The sequence below is a fragment of the Rhinolophus ferrumequinum genome, chromosome 17 (assembly GCF_004115265.2).
Source record: "Rhinolophus ferrumequinum isolate MPI-CBG mRhiFer1 chromosome 17, mRhiFer1_v1.p, whole genome shotgun sequence".
NCBI classification, from domain to species: domain Eukaryota; kingdom Metazoa; phylum Chordata; class Mammalia; order Chiroptera; family Rhinolophidae; genus Rhinolophus; species Rhinolophus ferrumequinum.
In genome coordinates this window covers 64,835,514-64,860,755 of record NC_046300.1, presented here as the reverse complement: position 1 = coordinate 64,860,755, position 25,242 = coordinate 64,835,514, and the positions used below count along the sequence as shown (strand labels likewise).

The following is a 25,242-nucleotide window of genomic DNA, read 5'->3' as shown; positions in this document are numbered from 1 at the left end:
AAAATGTGAATCACAGAAAAGGCCCACTTTTCACCCTCCCTTTTTCCCTCAATTCCTCTTTCCCTCCTCCTCAAGCTTCTAAAGTTTCTGCTGCTGTTTCTCTTCTGACCCCTCCCTCCCCGCCCCACCTTCTCTCCCTCTCTGTCAGGCCCCTCCCTCTGAAGTTTTTAGCTTCTTTTTAATAAGGCCCCTTGATGAGTATTATGTAAATACAGTTAGAATGCTCCTGCTGCTTGACAATTACTGGGTATTTTTAAAATCCTTGAGTGTTTTGTGTAGCATGAGAATGTAGCTGTCTACTCTGCCCTTATCGATGGATTCCTACCGGTGCACACCTCCCATGACTTCTGTTTTGCTGAGGGCTGGGCACAGAAAAGGATGATGCTGTGTGTTGCTCATGCTTTCTGACGGGCACACTATTGTAGTTGACTTGACTTGCTCGTGCTCTGGGGTCTTGCTTCCTCTGGTTCTGGAATGGATTTGACATTCTGTTTCCTTCTGTGTCAATAAATGACGTAAAGTCCAATAGAGAATTGTCGTCGGGAAGGGTCACGTCATTTCATTAGCTCCATTCTCATTATGTTATTAGTAATAGAACAGGGAGTAGGAAATTCGCATGAACTTCATGTTTGTTTGTGTTTTCTGATTACAAATGTAGGGGATTTGAAATTACAGAAAAATATGTCAAATATAAAAAGTAAAAATAATCTAGAATCCTGATGCTGAGAATAACAGATATTTTTTCCCATTCTTTTTTCATTGAATGTGCACATGTTGAACAAAATTGCAGTCACACAGTATATAAAATTGTGTATCCTTTTTAAAAATTTCACATAACATGGTGAGCATTTTCCCATGTCATAAAGTATTGTTAAAGACGTCATAAATGACTGCATACTATATTATCCTTTGGGATACTATAAAATTTAATTAACTATTCTTCAATGTTGGGTATGGAGGTTGTTTTCAGTTTTTCTGTAATATGTTGCAGTGGGCATATCTGTGTACCAACATTTGCCTCTTAATTTCCTCTTCTTTAGATATATTCTAGAGGGGTAAATTACTATAAGAAAAGTTAGGGAATTCTCATAGATTTTCCCTACATCCTGTCATCTGACCTTTCAAAATGCTCCAATTTACATTTCTACCAATACCAACTGAGAGTGTTTATTTCACTGCAACTTTGCCAACAATGAGTTTCAAGATTTTTGTTATCGTCACTTAAATCACAGGGGAAAATAAGTCTCTCACATTTTTTCTTGTTCAATTATTTGATTACAAATGAAGTCTATAAGTTTATTTATTTAGGCTGTTTGCAGTTTTTCTTTTAATTGTTCATAATTTTTGGAGCAGCCAGAATTTGAAGGAGTGGGGGTAGGGGAAAGTCAAGCGCTGAGAGAAGATAGAGAAGGGATTTGTCATCGGGAGGTAACTTGACCAGAAGTTAGAGTGAATTCACAGAGTGCGACATTGCAGTTTAGATCTGAGTGTCAGAACTGTAAAGGGCAGGACACTGGCATCCAGAAACTCCGGAAGTCAGACGGAGAGATCTTGGCTCCGCAAGCTTTTCAAAAACTTTGATGCTTTCAGTTCAGTCCTTTTTTCGCCAAATAATTACTGAGGGCTTACTTGTTCCAGGTACTATCTTAGGCACCAGGATACACTAGAGAACAAAACGAAAGGCTCTTCTGTGGATGAGGTGGTTCTACCTCAGTGCCCCGTGCTGAGGACAGACTGACAGATCTGCATAAAGCACTTAGCAGTAAGGGCCATAGTGACTGCTATTCTTACTGCTTCTGCTGTTGCTGCCATCACCAGCTCAGATAAAAAACAGGATTCAGCCAGGTCCCGTCTGTAGTCTCCTGTCGCGCGTGGAAAAGACCGCTGCTGCAGGTCCTGTGCGCCCAGCCCAAGAAGCGTCTCTCCATTTCTCTTTCGGTCCTTTACCCAGTGAGCTGGTGTCCTCCAGCCACTTGGTTCCAGAAGCCTCGAGGGAATTGTGGCTGTGTCCGGTTAAGCAGTAAGACATGGGGACAGGCTGATGGACTCTAGGGAGCTCCCCCCATTTGTATCAGTTTAGTAGGGGTGTTGCTGAAGGTTGAGTTCCAGAGAGAAGCGGGGGTACTGGCAACTATATCTCCCCGTGGGGTGTTTGCTCTGTTCAGCTATGCGCTCAACCAGCTGATTCTCATCAACCCTTGAATGAAAGAATTCAAAAGAAAAAATATATAAAAGGAAAGTGCACTTCTTGTCGCTTTCTCAGTCCTCTCCCAGAACTTCTGAGCCCAGTGCTGAGGGGGGAAGACACTCCCTTTCTCTTCGGCTTTCCCAACTCTGGGAGCACTCTTGGAAGCCACACTCTTGTCTGGTACTGGCTGGTTCCTGTAGCCACCATTTCAAAACACGGCCGACTTTTAATTGAAAAACCAACGTTTCCGATGCGAAGGTGATGTTCCGCGCTGGCGTGCCCCTCTGAGGTGCAGACTGGGATGTGTATGCCTCATCGAAGTTTGGATGTGTCGGCTCTTGAGCATGGTCCCGACAGTCAGAGGGTGTCCTCATCTGTGAAATGGGGAGAATGAAAGGACCTTGTCACAGGCGTGCTGGGAAGATTATATAAAGAACAGTTAAGACTCACGTGTCAAATTCTGCATTGGAGGCCCAGTCCAGCTACGTTTTAGTTTTGTGATCTTGAGCAAGTAACCAGGTTTCTCTAAGCCTTTTCTTCCTTATCTAAAAAACATAGGGACTAAATTAATATCTCCCCCTTGGCGTGGTCACAAGATTCACTGAATTATTCCGAGGAAAGTGCTTAGAGCAATCCTTCATATGCAGCAAGTGCTCAGTGAGTTGGCTCCGTAACGTGAGCTACTTTTATTATTAGCACAGTACATGGAATGTAGAAAGTTCTCAAGGATGTTAATAATTTTTACCATTAATTAACTTTAAAGATAATGAAAATATTTTTAAATGGCTGTTTTTATTAGGGAGAGCCTAGCGGAACTAGAAATGTAATGGGTATCCTTATGCCTTCCTCTGGCCCAAAATAGAAAACAAAACACAAACTTTAAGCTCCTAAATAGAAAGAAATGATTTCTGCGTTTTTAAGGATAACATATTTTTAAATCACCTTCCTCTCTTTCTCACCTTCCACTCTCCATCAAAAGTAGGGGGTGGGACCATCCAGTTTTAGGAATTTCATTCAGCCTCTTAGCTGCATGACAGCTTAGATTTGAGTGCAGAAATTGTAAAAGGCTGGACCGTTGACGCTTGCTGAGGCCCGATAGAGAGATCTGGGGCTCACAAACTTTTCAGAATCAAAACCATGTGATCACAATAGTGGGAAAGGTTTTCCACAGCTGTGCACGAGATTCGTCGGCTCCCCGTGACCTTCATTGTAGAATTGATGCTTAGAGATTACGTTCAAGGAGCATTAGGTTCATGTCCCCAGCACTTCCCATTGAGGAAAGTGGGTAGAGACTGCAGTGAGGATTTATTGTGTCTGAGGCCAGAGACAGACAGGCAGAGACTGACAGAGAGGGAGGGAAGACAGGACAGAGGAGCTAGGAGGTCCACAGGATGAGGAGGAGGAGCTCTGAATACCTGGGAGAAAGTACAGAAGGCTCCTTTCTGCTACTCAGATGTGTTCTGAGGGAGCAGGGGCTTGGCTGTTTGGGATACACTTGGCAGGAATGACCTTGACCCCACTCGTAGGCAAAGGAGTGCATGTCTGTGTGTGCACACGGAGGTGGCAGCAAGCCCTTTCTCTGAAAACTCCAGAATCTGTCATTTTCAGCAAGGATTAGGAAGGCATCAGGACTGCCTGTGTGTATGAAGCCCAATGAGCAATTTTCTCTCTTCCTGCTTTCCAAATGCATAGTTTGACTTTTCTTTTCTTAAACATGATAATTCTTACAGTAAAAACAAACAGTACGATCAACCTAAGTAAGAAAGTCAACGTTACTTCAGATTCACTCCCCAGAATCAGGGCTGTTTTGGAGGCAGTTCTTCGAAACATGTCTCTCCCTGCCCATCTGCTGTTGAGTGCACCTGAGCTGCCAGTGTGGTGAGCGGTTGCCATGGCAGGTCTTGAGCAGTTGAAACGTGGCTTGTCTGAATTGACATTTGTTGTGTCGCATACACACCAGATTTTGAAAAAAGCGAGTACAAATATCTATTAAGATTAGATATTGATTACAGGTTGAAATAATATTTTGATATTTTGGATTAAATAAAACATACTATTAAAATTAATTTCATTTGTTCTGTTTTACTTATTAAAATATATCTACTAGAAAATCTTAAGTTACATTTGTGGCTCACATTATAATTTGGCAGTTGAGTTTGACAGTTTTAATGGGATTATGCTACAGTTTCCCAACTTTTATAAAATTTAAGAATATGTTACCAATATCTTTCTGTAACAATGTATGGCAATGTTATTATTACCTTACAGCTGTGTGTAGGTATATCACAATTTATTTAACCAGTTTCACTTTGTTGAATATTTCAGGTGGTACACAATAATGAAGGTGAACAAATTTGTATATTCATTTTTACAAGCCTGTCTGATTATTTCTTTAGGAAAGGTCTTCTCATCCAGGCCCTGTTGGCATTTGGCCTGGATAATTCTTTGCTGTGGGGACTGTCCCGTGCACTGCAGGATGTTTAGCAGCATCCCTGGCCTCTACCCACTGGGTGCCAGTAGCACACCCCCTCACACCATATGGATGACAACTAAAACATCCCGAGACATTGCTGTGTGTCCCCTGTGGGGGCAAAATCACCCCAGTTGAGAAACACTGATTTATGGCAAATGACCAGAATGAGAAATACTGGGTGAAAAGGTATATGTATTTTACATTTTGATAGGTAGGTAGGTAGGTAGTAGGTACATAGATATTGGTATTTATTTGATAAACTTTGAACATTTTATATATATTCCCAATTTATTTTCTAAAAGAATAGTACCAATTCCTATCTCTAGCAACAATAACCAAGATCCTCATTAAATGCCTCCAAGAGATTTAAGAAAGTAAGGCTGTGTCATTGTTATTTAATTTGTTGGGAATTTGTTTAATCAGACTGCTTTCCAGATCAGCTCATGTAAAGACCACGATGGAGGCAGTGTAGGTGTTTTCTCCAGGAGGGCAGCTTGGCAATGAGATGTCATGGGCCGTCTTTGCTTAGCATAATGTAACAGGGGTTCTGTGCTCATAAAAGAAAAAATATGGTAGAGCATCAGAGAGAAAAGCATTCTTTTGCCATGTAGGACTTTTCTTACAGTGAGAAACAGGATACTAGTCAGTGACGATGATAATGATAATTATCTAGCTAATCATCGAATGGTTGCGCGTGTCAGGCACGGGACTGAGTACCCTGATGTATGATTTCATTTAAACTTCAGAGAAACCTGGTTGTTAGGTAAATGCTACTGTATCCCCTAGATAAGGAAGATGGGCACAGAGCACAGACCAGCCGTCCCTGCAGCGTGTCCAGGGTTACATCGTTAGCATGTGATGTGGCCAGGATTTGAACTAGGCAGTCCAAGTGACTATCCATTTATTTACTGTTCCAGCAAACATCTGAGCTTCTCCTCTGTGCCAGCCACAGTGTTCTTTGCTGAATTTATAGTAGGGAGCCCCAGAAGACATGACTGGGTCCTCATGCAGCTCACAGACTAATGAAGGCTGATAAAGACTGGTCTGATGAGGTAGGCGATGCTTTGATGGCGTACAGTGGTGGAGCTGCCCCAGATAGGGAGGTCGGGAAAGGCTCCCAGGGGAAACGGCGTTTAAAATGGGGACATAAGAGAGGGACATAAAGTGTAAGTAGAGAGCCAAAGAGAAGAAGCAGCTTGTCCCCTGTGTTGGGATGGACAGTGGTGGGTTGACGGACTTAACACGTAGGCGGTCCAGGATGAGTAGGAGGCCAAGGTTAACACAGGTTGCAGGCAAAATGCATATGGATTTGCATCTATGCTTCTAAAGCAGTTTTTTGGGGGGTGGATGGGCGGTTGTTTGTGTTTTTCTTGCGGGGATTGGTAGTGAGGGATACGGGGAATGGGGTGGAAGAACCTGACAAGATTTGCATTTGGCGAAAATCACTCTGTGACACTAAGAATGCCTGGGGTAGTGGGAGTAGATACAGAAAAATTAGTAGGGAAGGTGGTCATTGATTCTTAAACAGTGACCACTTCTGCCTCCCTTACTTACTGCTGCTCACAGACAAAGCTAGAGAAGCCTGTAATTTGGACTGGGGTGTTGATGGTGGACAGGCAAGGAAAGAACGATTTTAAGAGAGATTTAGGAGTTAAAATTGGGCAGCAATCATTGATAGAGTGAGTGAATGATGTGAGAGAGGGAGCTGTTACAGATGACACCTCGATTTCTGACAGAAACATTTCTGGATGGAGGCACTGTTGGTTGACTTAATGGAGTGTCGGGAGAGCCCGAGTGTGGAACGAGAAGGTAAAGAGATCAGATTTGGGTACGTCTTGGTTTTTTTGTTTTGTTTTGTTTTTTGTGGGTTTTTTTTTTTTTTTTTTTCGATGGAACCACTTTCACATACACTATAGACTGGATGTCTGTATCCCTCCCCTTCGCTAAATTCATATTTTAAATCTTCATGTCACAGTGTTTGGAGGTGGAGCCTTTGTCATGAGGTCATGAGGTCATGAGGGTGGAGCCCTCTTGAATGGGATTAGTGCCCTTTAAAAGAGGCCCCAGAGAGCTCCTCACCCCTTCCACCGTGTAAAGACACAGAAAAAGATGGCCATCTGTGAAGCGGGAAGTGGGTTCTCATCAGACCCAGTCTGTCCATGCCTTGAACTTAGAGTTCTCAGCTTCCAGAACTGTGAGAAGCAAATCTCTGTTGCTTATGAGACACCAGTCCATGGTATTCTATTATAGCGACCCAAATGTACAAAGACATTATGTTTTTTCTCCCCTGTAACCAGAGAGCCCAGAAATTCTTAGAGCAGCAAAACTGAGTTCATACCATGTTTCCCCAAAAATAAGACCTAGACAATCAGCTTTAATGTGTCTTTTGGAGCAAAAATTAATATAAGACCTGGTATTATATCTATATTATATTATGTTACATTATATTATATTATATTACATTAATTATAAAGACCCAGTCTTATTTTACTATAAAACCGGGACCCGGTCTTATTTTAGTATAAAACCGCGTCTTTATAATTAATATAGTATGATATAATGTAATATAATATAATATAGATATAATGTAATACCAGGTCTTATAGAGCTGATTGTCTGGCTAGGTCTTATTTTCGGGGAAACAGGGCAGATTGCCTCAAAGTTACTCAGAAAGACTTCGTCTTACCATGTGCTCTGATATTTTGCTCAGAAAACATATTCACTGGAAACTGGAAAGAAAGTAACCCTACAGCTTGGAAAGAGGATGTTAGAAAGCAGCCAAGTATCACTGCTCCGTATTTCCTCACGAGTCTGTGGAATTTGTACGAGTAAACATATATTTCATAATGCAGCAATTTGATTTCTTTTTAATCATTGGCTTTTTTTGTTTTGATGATGTTTCGGGCTTGTTAATTTATGCTGTCTATCCATCATTTGTGTAAATTAGCAAGGTTTAACTATAAATGAAAATGTCAAAGTTATTATATTATTTAAAATTAAAGAATAATTAGACTGGAGGGAAACAGGCTGAAAGAATGCTCCAGGATATGTTAAGGATGAGAAAGGACAGGGAACAAATGAGGAAAGGGTAAGTGTGAGACGCTGGGGGCCCTCTCCAGGGCTGTGGTCACCGTACCACGTGGGGGTCTTACGTGTACCATCAGGTGTAGGCTCCACTAATTTTCTCATACTTCTATAAAATGTGTGAATTTTATAAAGGGTGGAGGGGGGAATATTTTACCAGGTTGTTTGGGTTCTGCTGGAGTGGATATCAGCTGCTACTCCAGAATTGTGCCTCTCTTTATTTTGTTTATAGTGTTCATCAAGGGCATCTAATCTGATCCTTTCAGAAAGACACCAGTAAAAGGAAGCCCAAGTATAGGGTATGGGAAAGGTAATGAGGGTTATTTTACTACCTGGTAAGGTTGTGGACCCTTTGATCACAAACGCGATAGCGAGAGTCAGCTGTTGCTTCCAGGATTTATGCTCACCCAGCTGATAAAAAGCCTACGTACAGGGACATAACTTGTAGCATTGTCTGTAGGAGCAAAAGCATCAGAATTCCCTAAGCATCTGTCAAGAGGGAATGGTGAAATTCTGGTCAGTCTCTGGGGTGGGGTGGGGGACACTGCTACGCAGCCATTGTAAAAGAAAACAGACCCGTGTGTGCTCATGTGACACTAGCTCCAATGTGCATTAAGTGATCAGGTGCTACCGTGTGTCCCCGAAAAGAAGACCTAGCTGGACAATCAGCTGGACAATCAGCTGGACAATCAGCTCTAATGCGTCTTTTGGAGCAAAAATTAATATAAGACCCGGTCTTAAGTTAGATAAGACCGGGTCTAACATTAGAGTAAAATAAGACTGGGTCTTACATTATTTTACTATGAGACCGGGTCTTATATTAATTTTTGCTCCAAAAGACGCATTAGAGCTGATTGTCTGGCTAGGTCTTATTTTCGGGGAAACACGGTAAATACAGTGGTCTTGGGGTAGCATGGGGAAAAGAAGTATCCATACAAAACACATAGGGTTGCATGTGCATAGGAGGTTTTGGGGAAAGAGATAACCACTGCTGAGGTTGCCTTCAGGAAGGGAACTGGCTGGTTGGGAATTTATTTCCCCCGTTTAGCTGTTGGTGCTGTTGGATTCTGTATGTAAGCGTGTAATCGCCATTGAAGATAGTTGTTTTAGGATGCCAAAGAGCAAACGGTTATCACCCAAAGGCTGGCAAGCCCTGGCGAAGAATGATGGGATTCTGGTTTCTGGTGATTTCTCTGAAATCCTTGCTTTTAGTCAATGTGAAAATCAGGTGGCATTGCCGACTGATTTCAAACCCTGGTGATGATAAGCAGTTGATTCAGCCCCGATCAGCCATGTCCTCACTTCAGACTCTCATCTCTGTGGCTTGTCTCCTCTGTGAAGTGAATTTATTCAGTCAGCTGCCATTATCTAAGTTTTTTAGCTGCGTGTCATATAAGACTCAGCCCATGCAGGCTTACGTGAAAGAGACTTTGTTTGATTACGTACCTGAGTAGGTCAGGTGTGTAGGCCTGGCTAGACTTGATCTCAGCCCCGCCGCCCTATCTTTACACTTCTGCCCTCTGCTTGCTTCTGTATTGGCACCATTTCCAATGGGGGGTAGTTCCGGCAGCTCCATCTTTGTCACTTCTCAGCAGCCAGGGTGGGGGGGCGGGTCTCACTTTGAGTCCAGGCCCTCCGACATTTGCACTCAGGCTTGCCATGGCCACGTGCCTCTTGTACTTACGTTTGTCTTCTATTTCTGTTTGCAATTGAGTGAAAATTGATAAGCCCCAAGCTCCTACTATATTCCGAGTTCTATAGGCCTGAAAACACTAACATGAATAAAATATTTCTGCAGGTCTTGAGCTCACAGCATGTTAGAGAAGGTATGGAAACTAATGTGGAAATCCTTTTTGATGTGAAATATTAGACTCAGAGGAATTGTAGGGAGGGCTTATCGCTACCTGGAATATTACTGGGAGGTTCGGGGGAGAAGGGACACCGCAGTTAATGAAGCCTTCTGGGTGGAGTTAGAGCTGCTTTAGGCGGACAGGTCAGAGGGGTGGGGTGCAGGCATTCCAGGACGAGAGGAGCACAGCAAACACTTTTCATTTTCACCAAGTTCTGTTGATCAGTCTTCACAATGGCTTGTGCACCACCCTCTTCTCAAGCCACCCTAGTGACCAGACCTTCCAAAGTAATCACTCAGAACATTAGAGCATTGTATTTTTTGCACGCATTTATTATTTTGTATTTTTATTTACTTGTCTTTCTTCCCCAGTTTCCTTTTTTGCTCATTGTCTGGGCTGCACAATTAGTGCCCCATTTTCAAGCAATAGTCCCCCCATTAGCAAAGTGGTTGTGTTCCAAGCAGACTTTGTCATCAGAAACTTTGTTCCCAGGTACTGAAATAATGGAGGCAGCCTAGGGCTGCATTCAAGGAAGACTGAAGGGGGTTGGGTACAGCATGAAAATATCAGCCAACTTTTGTGCTGGAAACAGTGCAGTAGTCTTGAACCTGACAAAAGATAAGGAGATTAGAGGAGGGAGGAAGGGCAGCATGATTTATAGCCAAGGCAGTAAGGAGGAGGGGAGAGGGCCTGGGTGTGGATTAGAGGTTGGAGTCACATTTTGTTACAGTGACATTAAGGTCAGGTGACACTGCTTCACATCAGCCCGACGTGTATAAAAGAGGATAGTGACGAGTGGAAAGCAAATCATCATTAGTTCGTTAGTCGACTTTCCCCATCGCAGTACCTCATTGCCCTTAGACTCTGAGCTTGAGCACATGGCCCAGGGGCACCGTTTTTCATTGCTCCCACAAACCTTAGGTGGGCCACAGGAACCCCAGAGGAAGTGCACCTTACCAGCTCTGCTCATTGTACCACAGAGAGGATTGAACCCTAAAGAGGGGGACAGATCTGAGCAATGGATGCATGGCCTCTCATTAGTCCTAATTTGCATTTAGTGAGAAGGGAGGAGACGACTGGGACGAGGGGTAAAGCAGTTTCCTTTCTGCAGGTGTGCAGAGGCCACATCACAAACCACAGAAGGCCATGGCCACAACACAGTTGTCTCCATACCCAGAAATACGCGAGAACTGAGCTCTTCCCTCGCAGCTCTGGAAAATGTCACCCTTGAAAGGACATCAGCAAGAACACTGGGAAACCCACAGTGTTCCTCACTGATTCCAAACTCTAGTCAAAACATGCACCGAGGTGACCCATCAGTGAGGGGCAGAGCTCTCCGTCCCAGTTAGTTATCAAACGCTGACCATAGAAATGTCTTCTCTTTGGCAGAACACTTGAGAGCAGCTTCTTGCTATTAAAGGGTTGTCAGTCAGTGAGAATGAAGAACCGAGACAGGAATTTCTGGTTTTGAAGGGGAACAAGGCACCTGAGACCTGTGTGAGGAAACGAGAGAAGGGTGGAGGGATGTAAGTGTGGGACAGAGGCGTGGAAACTTCCAGGTCTTCTCTACTGTTAGGCCACCTCCGTTGTCCCACCCCTTGCATATTGAGAGACCCCCCAGGCAAGGACCATATTGGTTTTGCCCACAGCTGTTGGGTATAGTCCTATACATAGTCTCTGTGGACACTGCAAGGGACCCCCCCGCCCCAATCATGCAGAGGCCACTGCCAAGAGCAAATTATGCATATTGTGTTTCATTTTCATTCTTATAAAAAATTTCCCCAGTGATCTATTTATCAAGGTTTCATTCTTCAGTCTCCTATAAGCAGAGACTCTATTGCACATCCACAAAAACCATTATTCCATGTGTATAGAATGTTGATAGATAGACTACTGCCTTGTTCAGGGGTTATATTTTGGGTGTATGCCTTATCTTAAAGTCACTCTAAAATCCCAATGGATAGAGAACCTATCTTTTAAGAATCTTTTGATTCCTGATTTAGAATATATAATAGGTGCTTTATAATTATTTCCCCAGTGAGACTCTTAAGCTTTCTTGAGTACAAGAACAATGTCTAATATTTATTCATGTCCCCTGTTGGTGTTCTACACATAGTAGGTCTTGTCTTAGAGGCAGAACCGTTTTGAACAGCAGTGTTAATGATTTAGACACTGTGCAGTGTTGCTCTTGTAACAACACGTGGGTTGGACCCAAGCCTGGCGGAAGCACATTAATGGATGCAGTGTGTCTCTGTAAGCGTATTCCTCTGTCTCCTTTCTATTTTTTGGTACACGAACAGGCCATGTCTCTGTGAGGAAGCAGCAGACAGCTTCAGTGGCTACAAATGTTATATCCACATGTGGGGCATGGCCCCAGATAATCATATGTACCAGTGATCCTTCAGTAGATTCTATTACGCATGTGGTTCTTTTGTCAAAGGCACTAGGTTTTCTTGGTATGTTAGACAATGGCCAACTCTGGGATGGATGAGTAGACGTTTTGGATATCTGTCTAGATGGATAGCTTTGGATTGCATTGCTTCCTAAATTTTGGTAATTCCAGATTTTAGACTGCATTTTCTTTTAAACTGTGTTTTCAAGTGATCACACCGTACTTCTGGACAATCATTCTTTTTTTTTTTTTAAAAAAAAAGATGTGTAGTATATTCTCACAGTTTCTTTCAAAAATATCTAAGTTTTTAAGAAGCACTCGTTAATTTTTTCTGTCTCTCTCTCTTCTACATTTGTATTTGCTTAGCACAGACCCTCATGTGCATTTCTGTTGGAAAAAAGGAGATGGGCGCAGTAGAATTAGCAGTCATGTCTTGTTCTTGGGAGGATATCATTTGTCTAATGACATAATAATTTATTTTTTTCACCCGTTGTTACTTTAGAATAACACTCGATAAACCCCCATAAAGAGTCAAAGATGAAACATGGCAATCCAGGGAAATGTTTTGGCCACCTCATCGATGTACCCTTCCCTACTTAACAACTTTTCTGGGACCTGGTTTGGGGTAACCTGTCCTGTATGAAAACCAAGATCAGTGCAGTCAGAACACATTGCGCCCCTCCCTGCTAAGACCAGGTAACAACATTAAACTTTCACCCCTTTTAGTTGTTAAGATGGAATATCTCTACTCATTATAAGCATAAATCCTTCGCATAACATTTTTCCTCTTGTTTTCCTCTGCATGTAAACCTTTATTTGGTGCCTTCTCTTTTCTGTTGTGGGATTGACTTTTTAGGGCTGATGAGAAGTTTGGAGATAATTGCTCCCCCCTCCATTCCTGTGGCTGTAACAACTGCCAAGTCCCTGTGTCTCTTTGATACAAAAACGTTCTGAGCTGCTCGCAAGTGCTGCCTCGCTCTGCCTTGTCTTAGAGGCACATCATTTTTGCACATCAGTATTAACAATTCAAACACCCTGAAATGCTAATAGCACTAGTAAGCTTTTAATTCCATGGAATTTATTGCTTGCTGTATTTCCATGAATTTATAACGCTTTGATTCTTAAGAGCCCCATTTAATCAGTTTTGCCTGGCACGGAACATAATAAACAACTTGCCGGTGAAAAAGTGCCACTTGGGGGAGGCTGCTAACAAGGAAGTTAAATGCTTCTGCCACTAGCAGTTTCTTCGCTGTATTTTTCATGAGCTGTAATGTACTTTGCTGGCTTCAGCGTGGTGGTTAAACACGGGGACGTACTGAGCCCCACTGCAACATTCGGAGCCTCAGATTGTGCCGGGTGTCTTTGCAAAAAGCAAAGAAGAAATCAACGCTTTTAGCCCTTCCCCCCCTCGTCTGGCTTAATAGCTTCTAATACTTTTTCATTATCTTTACCTTAATCTCTTAGCATATGATTTATGGACTGGAATGGTGAGTGATATCAGTGGGCAAAAACAATCATTAGAGGCTGTTAAGGAACATTTATTGTTTATTTGGCTGCCTGTCTATAAAAGTACACGTGATGGCCCTAATAGCAAAATATCAAATTATCAAGTGCTTTAAAGCAGAAAATGTCATTTGTTTCTCAAAACTGCACCAACTTTATATAATTGCCCTTTTAATTATCCCTAGTGGCCCATGAAATTTGCAAAATAGAGCATCAAAGGTTTGATTTACTTACATGTTGCACTTTGGTGAGATTCTTAATGAATATTGTTTAGTACTAATGCTGAGATGAAATTTGTAAATGTTTATAGTGAGGGCCTTAGAAGTGGGGAGTCTAGTAATAAAACTGAATCAACTGGGCTCCTCAGGATAGAACAACATGGCCACAATCCTGGACCTAACCTTTTGAATGTCCTTTTTATGGCGGAATTTTATTTTTAATTGTGGTATAGATGAACATACTTGAAGTTTAGTTTTGTAGTTTCTTATTTTCTGCCTGATTAAGTGATCTCATTGTTACTTTCCTAGGGCGTTTGAGGGATAATTTGTTTGCTTCCTGGCACTTTTGGATTGGGGTCAGTTGCTGCTTCAGAAAAGCAGTCTACGAGATGACATTCAGAACTCCACCTCTAAAAGCTCATCTTTTAGAGCTGTTCTTTGCAGGTGGAGACCTGTGGGCTGATCCCAGATTGAGTTTCCTGTCCTTCCTGGAGCCCACTCTGAGCTTGAGGCCTCCCGGGACTGATTTGTGTCATTGTCCCTGGAGTTTGTGTGCACCATCATGTGCCACTAAATGAACAACAGAAAGGCACTCTGAGTCATGGTGAGCCCAGGAGGAGTCTGCAAGGCCAGCGCTGCTGCTGCAGAGTGAGCTCCATCTCCACGTTCAGTTGCCGTCCAGATTTTGGATTTCACTCTGCAGAGATGCAGCACGGGGCTGCATCTTAGGTAACAGAGAAGTGGTGATGCAGGGTGGCGATAGGAGACCCTGGGATTCGATGGTGGGCTGGTTTGCTGGGCACAGGGAGCTCTTGGTTCTCACTGACAGCTGTTAAATACTCCTGGTGGGAAGGGGGACACCTGTGGAACATCACTTGTTAGGCGTCCCCAGGTTGACAGCACACCCGTGGTGACCGCCCCAGGGGTGTGGTGTGCCAACGCACATCTTCCTTTCCCGCTGATGAGAATATCATAGGGACAGAATCAGGAGAGTAACAGAAGTCTATAAGATTACATCTTTTATTTCCCCTTTATCTACCTGACTTGTCACTCGGTCGGAGGGGCTGGCACCATGTGTCTCCAGAAAACCATGTTGGTTGTTGCCTAGTAACTTGTTCTTCTCAGAGTGATGATCAGAAGATTATTTCCTCTCCGTGTCTCCCCTGGTATGGAATGCAAGAAGATCCACTTGAATTACTTGGCTCATCATTTTTTGAGGGTTGCTTCCTTACCTCTTGCCTTTCCCAGACTTCTGGGGCATTTCCAGCACCTTGCAATCTCTGAAATAGCATTTGGCAACTCTCAGGCACCTCGGCATACTTAGTCTCGTGTCCTTGATGGACTGTATCTGACTTTTAGAATTATTTTTGGCCTCCTTCATCTCACTGATGGCAATTTAGAAGCTGAAATAATTTCAAAATTATGAAATCCCAGGGAATTTTAAGCCATCTCTTAGCCCTGTCTACCAGAAGTGGTAACATTTGCCTGGTTTGACTCCTTTTGTCTTACATAATTACGCCCCCCACCCTCACCTATTGTCTCGTTTGCAAATTGTATCTCTGTTCTTGCTCATAGCTGCATGACCTTGTCCTTCCTGATACAATAGTTGCTTTCTGCCCTACACATCAGCAAAGGCATCTACCTGTGTGACATTTCCATTCCCCTCCGTCCGCAGTGCTGCTCCCAGCCGCCTCATAGCCCTCTGGGGCGTGGCACTTGCGTGGCCTCGGGTTGATGCTCCCAGAGATCTAGACATTGGTCTCTTACCTTCGGTTTTCCTTGTGAATTCTCTTAGAATACTTCTTTAAAAGTTTTCTTCTTCAAGTTTTCTAAGATTATCTAATATCCAATCTCTTTTTCACATACATTTGTTAAAGGAGGACTCTCAGAAGCCAGGAGAGACCTGGGCCACTTCCATTGTTTCAAGGCACATGAAGTACTAGTACATACTGCAAACACAAAATAGATGTGTGAAGTGAGGGTATCTTGTCAACATTTATCTTAAATCATTCAGTGTTTTCACACACACAACATATAATGCAATATGATGGCATGACGCACATGATTTATCCAAAATACTACTTCTGATGTATTTAGGTGATGTGATCCAATAATGGAGCTGAAGGTTAAAGTTCTTCGATGAAAGGTGAAATTCAATCCTGTCTTTGTATTTCTGTATTTCTGTGACTGGAGGTTACATTTGATTTGGAGAGAGCGTTAAAAGTCCAAATTTGTGACCCTTTGTGGATGTGAGTCGTGGGCTAGGTGACTTGGTTACTTTCTCCCACTGTTGTCACGTTTCGAGGCACCTTAAATGCTAATTTTCTTCCTTTCTTCTTCTTTTGCTTGTTCTTTTAGCTCTACGTCTGTCCTTACAGCCCTAATGGATTCTTTCCTATTGTAAAAATGGAACCCACCATTTAGTGGGCTTTAGAGCCAGAACTGTATTCTCTGTTCCTCGTTGTTAGCCCACATAATTTTCTAGTCTTTCAGTCCACATGACCTCTTGCACTTTGGAACCTTGTTCTCAACTTGGGGTGCCCTCACCTGTTTCCTTAGGTGCAAAATAAACTCCTACCTTTTGATGCCTGAAATGCCACCTTCGCTTTTCACTCCCTTCCGCCTGCATGATTCTGACGAGGTCTACCTTCATATATGTGTCACTTTGTTCTCAGTTGCCGCCGCACTTCATCAGGTCTTTGGGTGCTGGTCCAGCTGTTCATGGCTCATGCCCGTTGCTGTCAGTCATGCCCGTTGCTTAACCACAGCGTTAAGAAACTCACAGGTTAATGGGCAGTAGCTAGCCCGAGTCTTCCTTTTCCGACTGTTCATGTTTTCTGTTCTATGCCTCTTTGAGAGACAGAGATAGACACATTATTCGTCGAGTCATCTACTGGCTGAGGCATCTCTGTCTCACATCTAGCTGTTTCTTCCTAAAGGAAAACCTTCTAGCTGGCTCTCCAGGACGAGCGATGAGCTAATGGATGAGTGAATGTTAGCAGTGGGTGCCACTGTTTGAAAATGGATTTTCCTCAGGGCTTACTCCCAAGGGAGTAGCTTTTGAAACTGAAAGCCATTGTTTTGATCAGTTCTTGGGTCTTCCTTGATATCAAGGAGGCAGAAGTACCCTGTATCTCCTGTTGTGTCCTATGCTTTGTCTCCTGAGTTCTCGTTGGTCAATTACGGGAAGTACCTATAGCACTAACACAGCTCTCAATAAATGTGACTTATCGTGTTGTTTTTGGCGAAAGTTGTACTTGTTGTTGTTGTTAGACCAAAGAGAAGCAGTCCAGAAATTTCCTGAGAAAGATAAGAGGGCAGAATGTGTTGTTTTTCTCTAGTCCTTGCCTACCGCCTTTAGATCCCTGGATTTGGGGCTCGTACCTCACAGAAGTAGAGCCCTCTTGCCTGGAAGCTTAGGGAGGGAGCTTCTGAGTGTGTAAGTGGTAAGGTGTGCAGTCTCTAGAGTCAGATGGACTGGGTCTTCATCCCAGCTCACTGACTTTCTCTCTGTGTGGTCTTGTGCAAGCTACTTGACCTCTCTGAGCTTCTCTTCCCTCAACTATAAAATTGGGGAAATTGTACCCATATAAAAAAGGTACAACTTGAATGAAAATTAAATACAGTAATGAATAAATAATAAAAGCAGTAAGTGCAGTTCCTGGTGCTCTTACTAATAAGATGTTAGTTATTTTTCATATTGTTCAGAGTACCTAATAAAGGACTATTGCATATTTCTGTACATCCAACCTAACTACAGTGTGATCAATAGCTGTTTAATGGACAGTTTTGTGCTTGGAAATCTGGAGTGATGAGAATCCTGGGAACTTCCTTGCCCACTTCTACTGCAGTGTTCAGCAAACCAGCCGAGAGGGACGAGGGGCGGGCAGGTGCCGAAGCAATTAGAGATTTCAGTCACCCTGCTTCCCTGAAAATAAGACCCGGCTGGACAATCAGCTCTAATGCGTCTTTTGGAGCAAAAATTAATGTAAGACCTGGTCTTATATAACATAATGTAAAATATAATATAATATAATATAATATAATATAATATAATATAATATAATATAATATAATATAATATTAGTATAACATATAACATAACATAACACTGGCTCTTATATTAATTTTAGCTCCAAAAGACGCATTAGAGCTGATTGTCTGGCTAGGTCTTATTTTCAGGGAAATATGGTAGAGCCCTTCTAAGTGGCAATGTATTCAGAATTGTTAGGACTTAAGGACTGAACTAATTTCTCTGGAAGACTGTTCATGGTTCTCCAATCCCAATGTCAAGATTTTATGGATCTTGCATTTCTCATCCTCATTTGACTGCATTCTGAAATTACGGCTTTTAGATTTGTTGGCAGTTTACCACAAATATTCCATGGGTCTTTTGAATGCATGTGTTTTAGAAAACGTCACTTTTGTTTGCTTTTCTTTAAGAGCAGAATAGTTTCTTCTCTGTAGAAGTCACTCCAGGGCAAGTCTCTTGGACTGTTGACTGTCCATGATAAGGCTTGATCGTGGGGGAACTAATGCAAAAATTACATCGAGAATTCAATTATCCATTGGATATAGAAGCCGAAATATTTTACCCCTTAAAACTACCTCTGGATGTATAACTCATAGTCATATGGAAATGTTGTAAGTCACTGATTGATATTTTTCTAGACAGATGCCTTCTCAGAATCTGGGTTCCCTTTGGGTGTGCTCAAGCTGGTTCTTATTAATTAGTTTTGTAGTGGAGCATGGAGAAAGGACTAAATCTCCATCAAGGAATAGCTTATGTGTGACTAGAAGCTGGGTAGGTGGAGCAGCTTTATGTAGAAACATAGGTAACTGTCACTCGTCCAGAGATGATTTCTCTCTTTCAGTTGGTGTTAGGGTCCCTGATTATATGTTTCCATAGCATCCTATGTTTTTCCCAGCACTTAAAATTACAAGTGATTATTTCTGAAGGTATTCTTTTAGCATGTGACTATCCGCAAAGATTTCAAGTTCCTGGAGGGTCAGGGATAGTGTTCCCTTCTCTATGCCTAGCAGATCACAAAGGATCTGGCACATGGTAGGACTTGATAAACGCATTTGTGGAATATTTATCGAGTAGGAAGTGAAGCATTTTTATTTTCCACTTACTTGGAATTTCCCATGACTGGCTATATTTCAATTAGGATTGAATTTGTGTGCACGGAACAGAAACATGACTACAGTGATTAATCCAGGGGTTGGCACTCTTTTTATGAAGAGCCTGACAGTAAATGTTTTAGGTTTTTGCTGGCTATCCAGTCTCTTCACAACTACCCAGCTCTGCTGTTGTCGCATGAAAACAGCCATAGACAATGCTTAAATCAATGGGCATGGCTATGTTCCAATAAAACTTTAGGTAGACGCACTGCAGATTTGGCCCACGGACCACAGTCCCCTGGATCAGTCAAATGGAGGTGATGGTAATTTTAACAAAACAAGCAGTCTAGAAGTAGGCCCCCAAGGCTGGTGCAGCTAGTCCGGGAACCCTCCAAGTTGGAGCTCCTTGTCACTCCACCACATTTTGCATATGATTTTTGTTCTACTGGTCAGCAGGTGGCCCCTCTACCTTTAGAAATCAAAGGTGTGTTTCCAGGCAGGAAGTAGATGAAAGAGCAAAGGACGAAGATGTTTCTTCTCCAGATTTTGCTTCTTTGTAAAATAAAATACAACTTCCTGTATTTACCTTCTTATTTTTGCTCTTCCTTTGGACCGCTATCTACATCTCATCGCCCAGGACCATGTTTCAGGCTACTCCCAATGACAAGAGAACCTGAAATGACAAAAATTTGAACTACTTGAGCACTTTGCTGCCCAAATAAAATTGGGATCCTGGTGCTGATGAAGAATGGGGTCTGGAGATTGGATAAGCAACTGGTGAGGTCAGCTGGGCTACAGGCGTTTTTGTTGTTGTTTTGTGGGGGTTTTGCAGAATTAAAAAACGTTTTTTTATTTTTATTTTTTTCCCATCCCTTCGGCAACCATCAGGTTATTCTCTATACCTATGGATCTGTTTTTGTTTTATTTTGTTTATTCATTTGTTCTTTTTTTAGGTTCCACATATAAGTGAAATCATATGGTATTCAATTCTATATATGTACCCTCTTTATCAGTTCATCTACTGATGCACACCTAGGTTGCTTCCATAGCTTGGCTATTGTAAATAGTGCGCAGTGAACATAGGGGTGCATGTATCTTTTCAGATTAATGTTTTGTTTTCTTTGGATAAATACCCAGGAGTGGAATTGCTGGGTCATATGGTCGTTTTTAGTCTTTTGAGCAATCTCCATTATTTTCCATAGGGCTGTACCAATTCACAATCCCACTAGCAGAGCTCCGCTTTTCCCCTAGCAGAGGGTTCCCTTTTCTCCCTGTCTTCACCAGCAGCTTTTGTTTGTTGATTTTTTTGATGATAGCCATTCTGACAGGTGTGAGGTGATATCTGGTGGTTTTAATTTGCATTTTCCTGATGATTAGTGATGTTGAGCATCTTTTCATATGTCTATTGGCTATTTGTATGTCCTCTTTGGAGAAATATCTATTCAGGTGCTCTGCCCATTTTTGAATTGGATTGTTTGGGGTTTTTTGGTGTTTACAGTTGTATGAGTTCCTTATATATTTTGGATATTAACCCCTTATTGGATGTACCATTTTCAAATATCTCCGTTCATTAAATAGGTGGTCTTTGCATTCTGTCGATGGTTTTCTTCACTATGCAAAAACATTTTAGTTTGACATAGTCCTATTTGTTTATTTTTCTTTTATTGCTCTTCCCTGAGGACATATATCCAAAAAAAATACTGCTAAGACCAGTGTCAAAGAGTTACTGCTTATATTTTCTTCTATGAGTTTTATGGTTTCAGGTTTTACATTTAAGTCTTTAATCCATTTTAAGCTTGTGTTTGTATATGGTATAAGAAAGCAGTTCAATTTCATTCTTTTTGCATGTATCTGTCCAGTTTTCCCAATACCATTTATTGAAGATACGTCTTTTTACCACATGGTATATCCTTGCCGCCTTTGTTATAGATTAATTGATCATATAAGCAAGGATTTATTTCTGGGCTCTCTATTTCATTCCATTGATACATGTGTTTTTGTGCAAGTATCATACTGTTTTGATTATTGTAACTTTGTAGTGTAGTTTGAAATCAGGGAGCATGATACCTCCACTTTGATTTTTCTTAAGGTTTCTTTGGGGTCTTCTGTGGTTTCATATAAATTTTAGGATTAGTTTTTCTAGTACTGATAAGAATGCCATTGGTATTTTAATAGGGATTGCATTGAACCTGTATATTGCTGTAGGTAGTAAGGACATTTTAACAATACTGATCCTTCTTTTCCATGAACACAGTATAGCTTCCATTTATTTGTATCTTCTCCTGTGTCTTATAGTTTTCAGAGTATAGGTTTTTCACTTCTTGTATTTTATGCTTTATAGAGCAGTTGTAAATGGGATTGTTTTCTTAATTTTTCCTTCTGATGGTTTGTTATTTGTGTATAGAAACGCAACAATTTCTGTAAACCGATTTTTGTATCCAGCAACTTTACTGACTTCATTTATTAGTTCTAATAGTTTTTTGGTAGATCTTTAGGATTTTCTATATATAATATGCCATCTGCAAATAACGAGAGTTTTACTTCATCCTTTCTGAATTAGATACCTTTTATATCTTGTTCTTGTGTGATTGCTGTGACTAGTACTTCCAAGATGATGTCGAATAGAAATGGTGATCGTAGGCATGCTTGTACTGTTCAAGATCTTAGAGGAAACACTTGCAGCTTTTCACCATCTTTTTCTTAGTTGTATTTTTATAATTTCCCCAGTTTATTTTGAAAACATCTTTTCTGACATATAGCCATATGAATTTTACATTAGTTATCCCAAAGTACACAGAAATTACCAATAATGCCTATAAATCAAGCCCTGATGAAAGAATATTTATTACCATATCAATATTAAGGCATTCCAATGTAAAAAAAATATATATATATATATCTTTTGCCAACTTTTTAATTATCTTTTCTACCTAAAAGCTAATTTATATTTGCCATTAGGGTTATACATGCATCTAAAAGCAGACACATTCCTCAGTCTGACTATAAGACAAACCAGCATACATGTATCCTTCTTTCTGGATATAATTAAACTTGCAGAGGCAAAATGGCTCAAATGGGAGTAAATAAGATGACTTCCTTAGAAATAAACTGGATAGACAGAAACTAGATAGTATTCAAGGTACTAAAGATTAATTCCATGAATCTTTCCTGTCTTTTAAATATGCACAACGAGTATATGTGATTAACACATCTCATCGAGGCCGTGCGTTTCTGTGGACGGGCTGCTGTTACTCAATGGGGCGTGCTGGCGCACAGAGGTGGTGCTGGGGACAGAGGGTGTTGGTCCTCAAGGCCTCCACAGACTTAGGGAAGAGCTAGAGCAGATGACTTCCAAGTCTCACATGTTGACCTGGGCCTTAGCGTGTTGTTTTAATTCATTATGTTCTATTTGGTTTCTCTACAATTTTGTTTATAACTAGAGCAAAATGGGAGGTTCCACTAGTCTCAGAACACATCATGTGCCCCATAAACTGTCTGAATCAAAGATATTTATTTATTCTTTTGCCAAACACAACAACTGACTTCCATCTACAGTTATTTTTAAAAATAAGAAACATTAGGTCAACTGAAGTAATAGTACTGGCCTTGATCTCTGGAACACTCTTACTCTTTGACACTCGTCTGAGAAATGTGGAAAGGCGGGCAGCAGCGGCAGGCTGCCTGGGGGACGGCACAACTAGCAGACCTTCCCCTCCCCCGAGAAGGCTCTGCAGCACTACTGGTAGACTATTTCAAAGCTAGAGTCATCCCCATGATAGGGGTCTTCAATAATAAGTTGTTTTTGTGGATTGCAGCTCCCAAGTAGTTCAAGTATAGCTTTGCTGTTTCTAGCTTGATTACTTTTTCTAGTCAAATCTCTCAGGTTGCTTTCATCCATACACAGTATATAAGCAAATGTGGCAACACCTTCTTTACCTGCGGGGGCAATGTGGTTCATGGGAGCACCATGCTATAATTCTTGAAGCAGGTAAGCCCTGGGTAATCAGGAGGGTTTCCTATTCCATACGTGGATGTCACTGCACTGTCTAACCAATTATGTGAAACGTTTTGATCAGTTACAAGTATTCTGGAAACTGCCTCTGCAATGGGTGATCCACAGATATTACCTGGACACTCCAACAGCCCTGACTTGGGCACCTGCTGGGCCATCTTCCCACGCAAGCACACTGGCGTCCACGGACTACCTGGTAGCGTTTCTGGTGCAGCGCATGCGTACTGAGCCGTGCACGCCTCGCCGTCCGACTTCAGCTCCGTCCAGGGCGAGCATGGGGTCTTGAGCCTGTGCAGTCAGGCTTCAGATTTGGAGGTGGTGCAAAATTCCCTGGAGAGCCAGGGGGAGGTCACGGGGCGTGAACAGACTGGGGGCGGGCCCTCAGTCTCTCACCATTGAGTGTAGATACTAGCTGTGCTGTGCTGTAGTTTTGAAACCTTCCCCAGACTCCCCCTCTTCCATCAACTACCTTCTTCTATTCAGTGTTTCAGCATAAGAGGGACTGGTTGATCACCTGTTTAGCAGGTTCAAATTTCAACTCTTCTACTCACTGTTCCTATGATCTTGATCTCAGTTTTCTCTACTTTAAAATGGAAAATGAGTAGTACTTACTCTGCAGCTGAGAGGGGTAAGTGTGAGAAGGTATGTGAAGCATTTAGCACTGTGCCAGCACATGGTAAACGCTCAATAAATGGTGCCTGTCATCATTATGACTGTGAACGCATAAGTCATGTTTTTATGTATAGTTCTTTCTAACACAGACATATTTATATTAAAAAAAAACAGAAGAAAACAAAAGAGTAATGAATATAAGCTTTCCAATTGAATACTACACAGTATGAGGAAGGATTGGGGTGGGGGTGTGGGGGGTGAGAGGGGAGGGGTGGTGGTGGAGGGGGTCTCTTGTCACAGGCATTGCGCAAGATTGTGAGCTTTAAAGGACAGTAGTCCCCAGGCATGATTGGACAGCAAAGTTGGCAATAAACAGCAATAGAACAATAAAAACCAAATTCCCCAAATCCTAACTAGGGTTACATCCTCTCAGCAGCTATTGAAATTCCCAGCTTTCCTGGCATAGCATAGAGAAGGTTTTGTTGTTTTAGTTTAGTTTTTAAACTCCTCTGGGCTGGTATTTCACAGAATGGTTGTCTGACTCTGCCAAAGCTGAGTCCCTCCGTGCTTTGTACACAGCAGGAGACCCGATGCTTGTCTCCCTGCACCCTGACCCATTCTGTCCAGTGCAAGTGTGGACAGAAGTGTTCTGAACAGAATGGGGTGAGCGGTGGGGTGGGGTGGGGAAAACACTAACTGAGCGCTCCTCCTCCCTGAGATAGGCCTGATTTTAAATGAATCACTTGGGGTTTCTTTAATTTCTTCAGCCACTGTGTGAGAAATCCTTTTCAGGTATATGGGCGGGTTTTGCATTTGCTTTACAAGGGCTAGCCATTTTGCAAATGGAGTTCGGAGGCCACCCAAAGAATCATTAATGAAGCATCTTTGCAGTGGCTCAGGATTTACTAGGTTAGATCAGCAAAGGAGAGAACCTTATTGAGAGAACACTTGGAAGTTTTATTTCTAAAACCAGTCACAATACTAGAGTAACCACCCAAGTGTCATTTTTAAAAAGGAAAAGCAAGCCTCAAATTATCAGAGCCCCAGCGGAAATCTCTTCTCCGAATCCATTACGCAGGAGATGAGCTGGGTAAATACCGGGGACTCTCCCATTTAGACTCTGACCCTCACTCAGCAATGGGAGTGATTTGTTTCCCACATTGGTTCCCTGCCCACCTTTTTGCGAACCTTTTAATTTAAAAGAGACAGTGATTAATGATGCTTTTGATCTGCTGACTTTTTTTTCTTTTAAAGGGCAACCTCTTTCTACATAAATTTGATGTTGGAGGTAAACCATGAGTATAAAAATTATATTGCTTATTTATTTCTGGGTGTGTTAGGCATATTCTAACCCTCTTTCTCCAACCCCAAAGTTATGGTGAAGGCTGGGCTCATATATTTTTTGTAGTCTTAGCATTCAGTGTGTGATGTGTGGTAGGGAGTTGACAAATATTTGTTGAGTGAACAAATAGGTGAATGAATTAATAAATGATACTTAATAATCAGGACTTGTGTGAAGGGCAGTTCCAAAAGTGTATTTCCACATAACTTGTGTGGAAATTCTTGTTGAGAAATGAATATTCCATAGGCTATGCAGTTGGACTTTGTTTTGAACCTATGACGATCCAAATAAGAGTAGTTCACAATGGAAAATCTTTCTGCCTGCGTCCCCTTGATAATTAACATTAGTGTTTCTTGTCTGGGCAGGAGATCAAACTACCAAGAGATAGAGTCATTTTGAAATCTGTGACTATTTTTGCAGTCATCCTAGACTACTTAGTAACAT

General features: G+C 41.8%; 2 protein-coding genes across 5 annotated transcripts in view; one reads left to right on the top strand and one right to left on the bottom strand.

Moving 5' to 3' along the window:
• FOXP1 (forkhead box P1) overlaps positions 1–25,242 on the top strand; it is a 564,989-nt gene that overhangs the window by 262,866 nt on the left and 276,881 nt on the right. The gene's annotated exons all lie outside the window — the stretch shown is intronic.
• On the bottom strand, positions 22,569–23,002 carry LOC117036748 (low molecular weight phosphotyrosine protein phosphatase-like). The gene is given in 2 exon segments (XM_033131914.1): positions 22,569–22,805; positions 22,808–23,002. Coding segments are annotated over 2 exon segments (432 nt in total).